Genomic DNA, 12,916 nt, shown 5'->3' on the forward strand with positions numbered 1-12,916 from the left:
TCAATATTTAATGCAAAGCTTGTTTGGGTCCCTATTAAAAGGTTAATTTGTTCAACCTTGGCCCGCGGCTTTGTTCCGATTACAATTTTGGCCCACCCTGTATTTGAGTTTGACACCCCTGATATAGATTATGATGAATAAAAAGCAGATTTCAATGTGACACACAAAAAGCACACCTGATGCCTTTTGATGATATCCTTCAGCTTCCCAAGCAGTTTCGGCTCTATGTCAGAACTCAGGTAGATGATTGGTCGGCTCAAGCAGTTGTTCTGAAACATAAAAGACAATGCCTAAAAATCATCATCGTCATTACTTATGTCTGTATTACTCAACATTCTACAGATCTTCTCTCATTTTGCTCTAGAGCCAAAAGAGACGATACACATACTATCAGGGTGGAGTATAATGAAATAATCACGGAACTGCAATCACACATTTTTATTGAAATGTGTATAACAACAACTTCAAGTACAACACAATAATCAAAAAATATCTTGTTTTTTTCTGTCCTGTCCAGCTTCTCAGGCAAATCAAATACGGTAATACATCAGGGGCCGTATTTATCTAGCGTCTTAGAGGGCCGTTTTACACTTAAGTCCTGAGAATTTGCGAAATTTAGTCCTACTCTCAAACTTTCTTAAGTGTAAGAATCACGATCAGGGAGCGGAAGGATGTCCTGGCTTTGTTTGATGACGAGCAGCTGATCAAACGGTATCGTTTAGACCAGGGGTGCCCACACTTTTTCTGCAGGCGAGCTACTTTTCAATTGACCAAATCGAGGGGATCTACCTCATTTATATATATCATTTATATTTATTTATTTATGAAAGAGACATTTTTGTAAACAAGTTAAATGTGTTTAATGATAATACAAGCATGTGTGACACATATAGATGTCTTTCTTTCACAAAGACAAGAATATAAGTTGGGTGTATTACCTGATTCTGATGACTTGCATTGATTGGAATCAGACAGTAATGATGATAACGCCCACATTTTCAAATGGAGGAGAAAAAAAGTTGTCCTTTCTGTACAATACCACATGAAAGTGGTTGTTTTTTGGCATCTAATTCATCCAGCTTCCATACACTTTACAAGAAAGACATTGGCGGAAAATTCCGTAGCTTGCTTGATTGACATTCACGGCACCCGAGGGTCTTGTGAGATGACGCTGGCTGCTGCCAGTTCATTATTATGGAAAAATGACAGAGAGGAAGGCGAGAAACACTTTTTATTTCAACAGACTTTCGCGCCGTCCCTTCCGTCAAAACTCTAAAGGCCGACTGCACATGTCCTGTCTTCACAATAAAAGCCCTGCTTCATGCCGCCTGCGCTAACAAAATAAGAGACTCGGAAGGCTGGCGTGCACAAGTGATGTGCACGCCAGCTTTCTGAGGGATCGCTTGTGCACGCCAGTTTTCCGAGACTCTGTATTTAGTTAGCGCAGGCAGCATGAAGCAGGGCTTTTATTGTGAAGATAGGAAATGTGCAGTCGGCCTTTAGAGTTTTGACGGAAGGTACGGCGCGAGAGTCTGTTGAAATAAAAAGTGTTTCTCGCCTTCCTCTCGGTCATATTTTCATAATAATGATCTTGCAGCAGCCAGCGTCATCTCACAAGACCCTCCGGTACAGTGAATGTCATTTAAGTGATGTCTTGGTGAAGATCGATGATCACTAATTTTTAGGTCTATGTTTTTTAAAAGCCTGGCTGGAGATCGACTGACACACCCCCCGCGGTCGACTGGTAGCTCGAGATCGACGTAATGGGCACCCCTGGTTTAGACAGAGCGGGTATCATTTTTGTCACAGATTTAATAAGGGGCGTCATCTCATCAGCAACATAGAGCCACCCACACCAGTTTGAAATTACTTGCCTAATTAATGACTTGGAAAGAAAAAGAAACATTTATTTTTTATTCATTGCCAATATCGTTTGTTTGCTTTGTATTATTTTGTAGTTTATTGTCAAAATATACACTCCCATTGTCCACTTAAATATTTCTAAGATATTTCTTAATTCTTAGAAAAGGGATTCCCTTCCGTGATTGGACACAGAAATGACGGCACCTAAAATTCCGTTTACGGCACATAGTAATGTCGTATTTCAACTCTGAGTGTGACACTTAAAGGGGAACATTATCACCAAACCTATGTAAGCATCAACATATACCTTGATGTTGCAGAAAACAAGACCATTTATTTTTTTAACCGATTTCCGAACTCTAAATGGGTGAATTTTGGCGGATTAAACGCCTTTCTGTTTACTGGTCTTGTAGCGATGACGTCAGAACGTGACGTCACCGAGGTAATACACCCGCCATTTTCATTTTCAAAACATTACAACATCAGCTCTGTTATTTTCAGTTTTTTCGACTATTTTTGCGAACCTTGGAGACATCATGCCTCGTCGGTGTGTTGTCGGAGGGTGTAACAACACTAACAGGGAGGGATTCAAGTTGCACCACTGGCAATAAATCTGCCACCAAACCCCCATTGAATGTGCCAGATTGTCTGCACATTTTACCGGCGATGCTAAGACAGACATGGCACAGAGATGTATGGATAACCTGCAGATGCATTTGCAACGATTAAGTCAACGAAATCACAAAGGTGAGTTTTGTTGATGTTGTTGACTTATGTGCTAATCAGACATATTTGGTCGCAGCATGACTGCCAGCTAATCGATGCTAACATGCTACGCTAATCGATGCTAACATGCTATTTACGCTAGCTGTATGTACATTTGAAACTAGATACCCACATTTAATGCGAAACAAACACTTACCAATCGACATATTTAAGTTGCTCCAGTGTCACAAGATGCGAAAGTCCTGATCGTTTGGTCTGCACATTTTACCGGCGATGCTAATAAAGCAGCCATGCTATGGGCCACTTCATTAGGTACACCCATGCTATGGCCGAATAGCGTCAATAGCTATTCGCTCAATAGCTTCAGTTTCTTCGTTTTCGCTACCTGCCTCCATACTCCGACCATCTGTTTCAATACATGCGTAATCTGTTGAATCGCTTAAGCCGCTGAAATCCGAGTGTGAATCCGAGCTAATGTCGCTATATCTTGCTGTGGTAACCGCCATGTTGTTTGTATTGGCAGCACTGTATGACGTCACAGGGAAATGAACAGTCGCATCGCAAATAGCGAAAATCAAGAACTTTAAAGCTTTTTTTAGAGGTGTAAAATTTTGAAAAAAACTTCGAAAAATAAAACAAGCCACTGGGAACTGATTTTTATTGTTTTTAACCCTTTTGAAATTGTGATAATGTTCCCCTTTAAGATTCAGTCCTACACTTCGCTGAAAGTGTAAGTAAGACGCTTGATAACTAACTTTGAAGTGCAGCTTTCATCGAATAATTTCTAAGTCAACTCTTAGCAGACTTTTTAGGAGTAATTCTAAGAAGCTTGATAAATATGGCCCCTGGTCTTACTCGCTAGCATTAGCCCTTAGTCAAAAATCGACGTAACTTTTGTTGTTTGGATGTGAGAAACTGAGCGTGAAAGACAGTGCTGAGAAGGAGTTGATGTCATTGAAGAACAAAATCATGAAAAACAGGACATATCGTGCAGCTTGCTAACTTGGTGAAGCAGTTGGACTGTATCACTACTAGTATGCACCACACTGAAGCAGAATGAGTCCATAACGCTAGATAAGAATGTTAAAAAAATATCTAAAAGGCGACATTTATCCATGAAAAAATGGAGAAGCTGCTGTTGGTGTGTTTGACAGCGAAGCAGCTGGGAGGAGATACTGTAGAAGTCCACTCTCCAAGGTAAATGCTGTACATTATTATTAGATAACTTCATAAAAATACTGTACTTGTTTGTACTACATTATATTGTATTGTTTTATACAATATATATTATCTAAAAGTTTTCTTTTTGAAAGGCATGTTACATGTGAAAATTGTGATGTTTGGGGGAAAGCACTAATTAAATTGATTGTAATTTATTTCAATGGGCGACAATTTGAGATAAAAATGTTTTAAGTTAAGAACCAATTAAGCTTTCAAGTATTACAGTTTTAAAAAATCAGTATTTCAGAAAAAAAGCTTACGGTTAAAAAAAAATCAATATTTCATAAAATGTGAAAAAGTATCAAAAAGTTCAATATTGTAAACTACTAAAATGATCTGCAAACACCTCCTGAGCCTTTAATTGATCTCTGAAATGGAAATAAACTCCTCAAGTCAAATATTTTTGCCCAATATTATAATCTATTAAGATGCACCTTTATGTGTGGAACTCACCTGCACTAAGGACTTCTCAATCGTCATGAACATTTCCACATTTCGGTCCATCCTGGACGGATTCTGGAAGTCAAACCTGCGCCTACCAGGAAATTAGACTGGAGTTACACACGAAACTGCATCATAGTCAACATCCAGACGTGTGTCATCATATTTGTTTATCAAGTGCCATGTTCTGTCCAGTACATTAGATTATATATATATATATATATATATATATATATATATATATATATATATATATATATATATGTATATATATATATATATATATATATATATATATATGTATATATATATATATATATATATATATATATATATATATATATATATATATATATATGTATGTGTGGGAAAAATCACAAGACTACTTCATCTCTACAGAACTGTTTCATGAGGGGTTCTCTACAGAACTGTTTCATGAGGGGTTCCCTCAATCTCCTGATGATTGAGGGAACCCCTCATGAAACAGTTCTGTAGAGATGAAGTATGTATATATATATGAAGTATGTATATATATATATACATACACGTATATATATATATATATATATATATATATATATAAATATATACATATATATATATATATATTAGGGGTGTAACGGTACGTGTATTTGTATTGAACCGTTTCGGTTCGGAGTTGTACCTAACGAGTTTCCACACGGACATATTAAGTAGCGTACTGCACGTTGTGTAAACAATGCACACCGAGGCACGCTAGCAGCGACCGGGCTACAATAGACTGACCATACCTCCTCTTTTCACCGGATATATCCTCTTTTGTGGGGCTGTCCGGGTGGAGTTTTTTAAATGCCTCAAATGTCCAGCATTTTAAGTCAGGGTAGCATATATTTTCAATGTACGATCAAGGTTAACAAGGGGTTAAAAACAAAACAAATTGTGTGCGCAGCAATATTCGTGAGGGAGGGGCAGCTAGAGTGAGAGAGTGATGATAAACGCGCATGCGTCGCCGGCTTTGCTTTTTACCCATAGATTTATCAGATTTGATTTTTTATTATCTATAGCAGGGGTGTCAAAAGTGTGCCCCGGAAGCCTTTTGCGGCCCACGGCACATTCTAAAAATACTATTAAAATAAACAAAAACATAAACAAAAGTGAAATAAAAAAGCTTAAAGGCTAAATGTGATTTAGAAAAAGTTGCAATGTTGACTAATAAAACAAAACTTTTTTTTTCTTTCAAACTGTCATTGCTCAAAACATAATATTGAATCAAAATCAATGTTATTATGAATTATTGACCTATCAAAGGTTCGGATTATTTCACACCAAAAATTCCACAAAGAAAAATATTTTTGGTGGAAGATTTTGCAAATTTGGTACATAAATCACCCAAAAATGTGTATTTCGTTGTTTTCTTACTGTACCGAAAATTAACCGAACCGTGACCTCTGAACCGGGGTATATACCGAACCGCGATTTTTGTGTACCGTTACACCCCTAATATATATATATATATATATATATTTATATATATATATATATATATATATATATATATATATATATATATATATATATAGTTTGGGAACAACAGCAACTCAGCCATATATATATATATATATATATATATACATATAGTCAAAGTTTGGGGAACCCTCTCCTAAGGTAATGATTGATTGAGGGAACCCCTCATGAAACAGTTCTGTAGAGATGAAGTAGTCTTGTGATTTTTCCCACACATACATATTGCGCTCTACCACGGTATCGAGTACTATTCTCTGGATAATCCAATCAAGACATATATATATATATATATATATATATATATATATATATATATCTATATATATATATATCTATATATGGCTGAGTTGCTGTTGTTCCCAAACTCTTCCATTTTCTTTGGAATATTTAGAAGCAAGGAAATTTCCCTATTAGATTTGTTGCACAGGTGGCATCCTATGACAGTTTTACGCTGGAAATCACTGAGCTCCTGAGAGCGGCCCATTCTTTCACAAATTGCATGCATACATGAATACATACATACATATAAATACACATGATTTGGAGACCCTGCCTCGAAAGAAAATGTTTGCCATGGTACCCTTCCAACTGGCCGAGGTGCCCTAAAATGTGAGCCCTCCTTTAAGGCAACACTTGCCTTGACTTTAAAAAGGTAAAACATTTGAGGCATGCTATGTACAAACCCCGTTTCCATATGAGTTGGGAAATTGTGTTAGATGTAAATATAAACGGAATACAATGATTGGCAAATCCTTTTCAACCCATATTCAGTTGAATATGCTACAAAGACAAGATATTTGATGTTCAAACTCATAAACTGTATTTGTTTTTTTGCAAATAATAATTAACTTAGAATTTCATGGCTGCAACATGTGCCAAAGTAGTTGGGAAAGGGCATGTTCACCACTGTGTTACATCACCTTTTCTTTTAACAACACTCAATATACGTTTGGGAACTGAGGAAACTAATTATTGAAGCCGCCTGAGGGATCAACGGTCTGTAATATCATCGCTTACGTGCAGTGATTTCTCCAGATTCTCTGAACCTTTTGATGATTTTACGGACCGTAGATGATAAAATCCCTAAATTTCTTGTAATAGCTCGTCGAGAAATGTCGTTCTAAAACTGTTCGACAATCTGCTTACAAATTGGTGACCCTCGCCCCATCTTTGTTTGTGAATTACTTAGCATTTCATGGAAGCTGCTTTTATACCCAATCATGGCACCCACCTGTTCCCAATTAGCCTGCACACCTGTGGGATGTTTCAAATAAGTGTTTAACGAGAATTTCTCAACTTTATCAGTATTTATTGCCACCTATCCCAACTTCTTCGTCACGTGTTGCCGGCATCAAATTCTAAAGTTAATGATTGTTTGCAAAAAAAATAATGTTTATCAGTTTGAACATCAAATATGTTGTCTTTGTAGCATATTCAATTGAATATGGGTTGAAAAGGATTTGCAAATCATTGTATTCTGTTTATATTTACATCTAACACAATTTCCCAACTCGTATGGAAACGGGGTTTGTATATATTTATATGTCTTGCCTTTTTAAAGAAAAGTATAGGCATCATAGCAAATAATGCGATGGCGTCTTATTGAGTAACCACCTGACCACGCCCCCACCACCACAGGTATTTAGAGCAGGGGTAGGGAACCTCTGGCTCTAGAGCCAGATATGGCTCTTTTAATGACTGCATCCGGCTCTCAGATAAATCCGAGCTGACATTGCTTAACACGATAAGTAATGAATAATTCCACTTGTAATCACAGTGTTAAAAATGACGTTCAAAATATAAAACATTCTCGTGCATTTTTAATCCATCCATCCGTTTTCTACCGCACCTGTTCAAGAAGTTGCGTCAAAGGTAAGAAGTTTTTTATTTATTATTGGTTAGTGTGGGGTTTGCCCTCCTGGGGGTTCTTCAGACCACCAAACACCGACATGAGAGCCTGTTTCAGGGTTACAAAATTGTTTTATTTTTCAATTCGTCTCTCAGTTGCTTCCCAGCAATTGTCTTTTTCTCTTTCGTTGTCGCGTGCGCCCTGGCTCCAGCCCCAGCCCCAAACCCGTCTCTCCTCCTGGCTGCTGCTTATAACAGAGCGACAGATGATTAGATAACAAGGCCCAGGTGGGCCATCTACGCACCTGTCGCTGATTTCAAGGCCGGTCCTGGCAACACCCCGCTTCGCTGCAGGCCCGCAGGCCACGGCCCCTCCACATTTAGCTTCAGAATAACAATGTTATTACAAAGAATAAGAGATATACTCTAGAAATGTTGGTCTTACTTAGAAATGCACGCGTTTAGTTGTGTTCAAAAAAATATTATATGGCTCGTAAGCAAATACATTTTAAAATATTTGGCTTCTTGGCTCTTTCAGTCAAAAAGGTTCCCGACCCCTGATCTAGAGGAAACCCTGATAAGCTTGATATGAAATGTTAATAAACACTACAACCACAGAAGTTCTCCATGAGACATGAATAAAGTCTATCCTAGTAGTGAGGTCAGCGAGAAAGAAAGTCTTACCATCCTTGGTCACTCTTGAACTTGTAGGCCGCAGCCAGGATCTGGCAGAGCGCACCTCCAGCCTTGAAGTCCAGGAAACATTTCACCTGCAGACAAATAATGTGATGAAGAGTTTTATGGCAAGTTTTTTTTTGGAGTGTGTGAAGAAGACGACCTACAGGCAGCTTGGTGAGCGGGGGGTTGCTGACGTGTCGGCCAAACACCTCCTCTTGGAATTGGAGCAACTGGACCACAAGGCTGGAGAGAGACTTGTTGGTGGGGGGTTCCGCTTGGATGTACTGGGAGGAGAAAATCATTCGTTTTGAAAAATGCATTCACGCCAGGAATGTTTTCAGCATTCAGCAACAACTGATGGGAGTGGGGATGAAAAGCGGACATTTGGGCGGGGTGGGGGTTACTCAAATCAATTACCGTATTTCCTTGAATTGCCGCCGGGTATATAGTAAGCGCCTGCCTAGAATTACTGCCGGGGTCAAACTCGTTTCTTAAAATATTATTTTTATTAGCTTATGTCTACAATTTCCGCCGGGTCGAACTCGTTTCGCAAAATAATTAGCATATGGCTAGGATTTCCACCGGGTCAAACTCGTCACGTCACGAGTGACACTTCACCGGTCATCATTTTCAAAACGGAGGAGGCTGATTTCAATCATTTCAAATCGCATAAAGGGAAGAAGATTAAGAGCTATTCAGTAGGATTTAAGGTCCAAGCTATTGAATATGGTAAAAAAAATGGTGAGCAGCTATGTTTTATTGATATACCATAGCTGCGTGTGTCAAATGTGAGTCATTAAATGACTCCCGCCTCCTGGTGGTAGAGGGCGCTAGTGATCCTTCTTGCGACAACTCGGCTGCAGAAGAAGTGACAACAAGCAGCAAGAGAGAGCAGCGTGTTTATTTTTTCCTCTCGCTTGCACTTTTAACATGGAGGATTACATATCTAAAATAAAACAGTTTTCTAAACTGGACTTTCAATCTAAGCAAGAGGAAATAAAGGAAGATCTCCATCGAGACAGAGAGACTTTTAAAACTAAAGAAAGATAAGGAAGACTCCTATAAACAAGTTATCGATGCTTTTGATCAGAAGGAGCTGTGCATGGACTTCATTTATAAGTAAAGACCATATTAATGTTTTTTTTATTAAATGTGCTTTTCATGATGGTATCCTTACATCACACTCAAATTTTTAAGCGCAGTCCTAAATTTACCGCATGTCTTTGGTAAGCGCCGGAGTGAGAAGAGGTTTTAAATTACTTTGCGCCCTGGCGGCAATTCAAGGAAATACGGTAGCTTAAATTTCGCCTCGGCTTTGATCCTAGCGGTTTATAAAATGGTGCGGCTAATTTTTGTGATTTGTATAATGCCAATAGTTTGGGGGGAAAAAACAAAACAAGCAAAGACACTGAATGGGTGTGTTATTGTTTGTGCTATGCAGGTGCTGCATTGTCCTTCTGTTTGAACCGAACCTTCAACTGGAAGTAGAAGTGCTGTTCTGTCTGTTTGCCGTCCATAGCGTTCTACTCATATGGAGTCTTCATTCATCGCTCTAAGCAACTTTAGCAAGTTTTTACAGTACAACTAAATAAATCGTACTTACTAAACCGTCACGTGTGATGTATGTAAGAGTGTTTTCATGCATATTTGTACGTGCTATCATAATCAATCAATCAATCAATCAATGTTTATTTATATAGCCCCAAATCACAAATGTCTCAAAGGACTGCACAAATCATTACGACTACAACATCCTCGGAAGAACCCACAAAAGGGCAAGGAAAACTCACACCCATGCAATGAAGCTAGCGCCCTTAGCATGAACTAATATGCTAACACGTTTACGGGTGTCTTAGTGTTATTACCTTACAATGGCATTCTTTTTGTATTGTTTCAGTTTCGTAAATTTGCCATGGACTTATTGAGACTGTTTAGCTGATGGGAGAGCTAGCTTCCGTTTCACTGCCGCGATACAGACACCGTTTGGAACAATTAAGGCAGTGGTTCTCAAATGGGGGTACGTGTACCCCTGGGGGTACTTGAAGGTATGCCAAAGGGTACTTGAGATTTTAAAAAAATATTCTAAAAATAACAACAATTAAAAAATATTTTATAAATATATTTATTGAATAATACTTCAACAAAATATTCATAAACTGTGAAAAGAAATGCAACAATGCAATATTCAGTGTTGAAAGTTAGATTTTTTGTGGACATGTTCCATAAATATTGATGTTAAAGATTTATTTTTTTGTGAAGAAATGTTAAGAATGAAGTTAATGAATCCAGATGGATCTCTATTACAATCCCCAAAGAGGACACTTTAAGTAGATGATTACTTCTATGTGTAGAAATCTTTGTTTATAATTGAATCACTTGTTTATTTTTCAACAAGTTTTTTGTTATTTTTATATCTTTTTTTTCCAAATAGTTCAAGAAAGACCACTACAAATGAGCAATATTTTGCACTGTTTTACAATTTAATAAATCAGAAACTGATGACATAGTGCTGTATTTTACTTCTTGATCTCTTTTTTTCAACCAAAAATGATTTTCTCTGATTAGGGGGTACTTGAATTCACAGGGGGTACATCACTGAAAAAAGGTTGAGAAGCACTGAATTAAGGTATGTAAAGCTGAGAGCTTTCAAATGGAACGTTCCTATCTTCTTGTCGTCAATTGCATTTCTATTCATGGGGATTCTTTATTCATCCATCCATTTACTACCGGTTATTTTCTTTGGGGTCGCGGGGGGTGCCTATCTCAGCTACAATCGGGCGGAAGGCGGCGTACACCCTGGATAAGTCGCCACCTCATCGCAGTCTTTATTCATCACTCCAAGAAATGTTTGAAAGCTTTACAATATAACTAAAACAATTCTTACTTACTAAACCGGCCCTTGCGTGAAGTCTGTAGGAGTGTTTTCAAGCTAATATGTATGTGCTATAGCAAGGGGCGGGAACCTTTTTGGCTGAGAGAGCCCAGAAGCCAAATATTTTTAAATGTATTTCCCTAAGAGCCATATAATATTTTTTTTAACACTGAACACAACTAAACGCGTGCATTTTTAAGTAAGACCAACATTTCCAAAGTATAACAGGTCTCTTATTCATTGTAATAACATTGTTATTCTGAGGCTAACTGTGGAGAGGGCGTGGCCTGTGGGCCTGCAGCAAAGCAGGATGTTGCCAGGACCGGCCTCGAAATCAGCGACAGGTGCGTGATGGCCCACCTGGGCCTTGTTATCTAATCACCACAAAGTAGTGAAATGATTTGTCTTTGTATATATATATAATATAGCTTGGTGCAATTTGTTATATATCCTAACAAATTACAGATTGGATTTTAGCCTCCTTTAAACATGTCATCAATATTCTAAAATTAATCTTAATCAAGAAAAATTACTAATGATGTTCCATACATTTTTTTATTTATTTGTTTAAAAAAAATTCGAATTAGCTAGTTTTATTAATAATAACATACAGTTGAAGATAAATTGAGCAAATTGGCTATTTCTGGCAATGTATTTAAGTGTGTATCAAACTGGTAGCCCTTTGCATTAATCAGTACCCAAGAAGTAGCTCTTGCTTTCAAAAAGGTTGGTGACCCCTGCATTAGGTTCAAATACTAATGGAAAATAAAAAAAAATCCAAGGTCTTTGAGATATTTTGCATGTTTTTGTCACGTTGCTAAAAAAGAGGACTGACTAGCAGACAACATCTGGATCTGTTAGCCCATTAGCCACCGAGCTAGTTAGCGTCCTGGCGGGCTAAAAAAGACCCCGTTGCGACAACCCTTGCCTGAAAATGTAATAAAATATAATAATTCTGCCCGCATTGAGCCGCCTGGGTGGCATTTAGACGCCGCACATCTGGCGCCGCCACCAGCTCAGCATCCTTTTTATCCGCCGAGAGGGAAGCGAGAGCCGCTCACTTCCTCTTTGTTAGCCCGCGCTCCCCCTTCTAAGCCTGCAAACACGCAAAGTACAAATCATGCTGTCGGTACCTTCTTGTAATTCTTCCCCAGCCACACTCGCACGTTGTCAAACTGAGACACTGTATCGGATGCTTCGAAATATTTGACATTCGGGCCGCCGTCTTTCTTCCGCACCGCCATTTTTTTTTTTTGCCTGCAGAAAACCAGACGACGTCGCCCGCCTCCCAGCGGCGACAGCCTGGTACTGCAGCTGCGGTGGGTGTAATGCGTAGGAAAATCCAGCAGGTGTCACTGTTGTCGCACAGAGATTGTTGTTGATTCCAACGTAGACCGTCTGATTCAGGGGCGCCCACACTTTTTCTGCAGGCGAGCTACTTTTCATTTGACCAAGTCGAGGAGATCTACCTCATTCCTATTTATAATTTATATTTATTTATTTATGAAAGAGCTTATGTAGCCGAGGATCGGACCGCCAAGTGCCCCGCCTTCGGCTGCCGCCCAGCTCACATTGCACCCGACCTCTATGGCCCCTGCTATGGGTGGTGAGTCCATTGGAGGGGGGACCCACGTTGCCTCTTTGGGCTGTGCCCGGCCGGGCCCCATAGGTACAGGCCCGGCCACCAGGCGCTCGCCATCGGGGCCCCGGTGACCCGCGTCCGGGCGAGGGAAATCTGGGTCCTTTGTTTTTACTTTTCATAAA

At 38.9% G+C, this 12,916-nt stretch overlaps 1 protein-coding gene across 2 annotated transcripts in view; it reads right to left on the bottom strand.

The window, feature by feature from the left end:
- smarcc2 (SWI/SNF related, matrix associated, actin dependent regulator of chromatin, subfamily c, member 2) overlaps positions 1 to 12,417 on the bottom strand; it is a 49,755-nt gene extending 37,338 nt beyond the window's left edge. Inside the window, exons 1-5 of one of the 2 annotated variants that reach the window (XM_061890491.1) lie at positions 12,286 to 12,417; positions 8,445 to 8,564; positions 8,287 to 8,372; positions 4,264 to 4,339; positions 177 to 269 (exon numbers count right to left, since the gene is read on the bottom strand). In XM_061890491.1, coding sequence (XP_061746475.1) covers positions 177 to 269; positions 4,264 to 4,339; positions 8,287 to 8,372; positions 8,445 to 8,564; positions 12,286 to 12,396 — 486 coding nt within the window. In that variant the 5' untranslated portion in view covers positions 12,397 to 12,417. Of the gene's footprint in view, positions 1 to 176; positions 270 to 4,263; positions 4,346 to 8,286; positions 8,373 to 8,444; positions 8,565 to 12,285 lie in introns of both variants that reach the window. The other variant, XM_061890485.1, reaches the window with a different exon arrangement.
- Between the last annotated feature and the right edge of the window lie 499 nt (positions 12,418 to 12,916).

This window comes from Nerophis ophidion, linkage group LG02 (genome assembly GCF_033978795.1).
Source record: "Nerophis ophidion isolate RoL-2023_Sa linkage group LG02, RoL_Noph_v1.0, whole genome shotgun sequence".
In the NCBI taxonomy this organism is placed as follows: domain Eukaryota; kingdom Metazoa; phylum Chordata; class Actinopteri; order Syngnathiformes; family Syngnathidae; genus Nerophis; species Nerophis ophidion.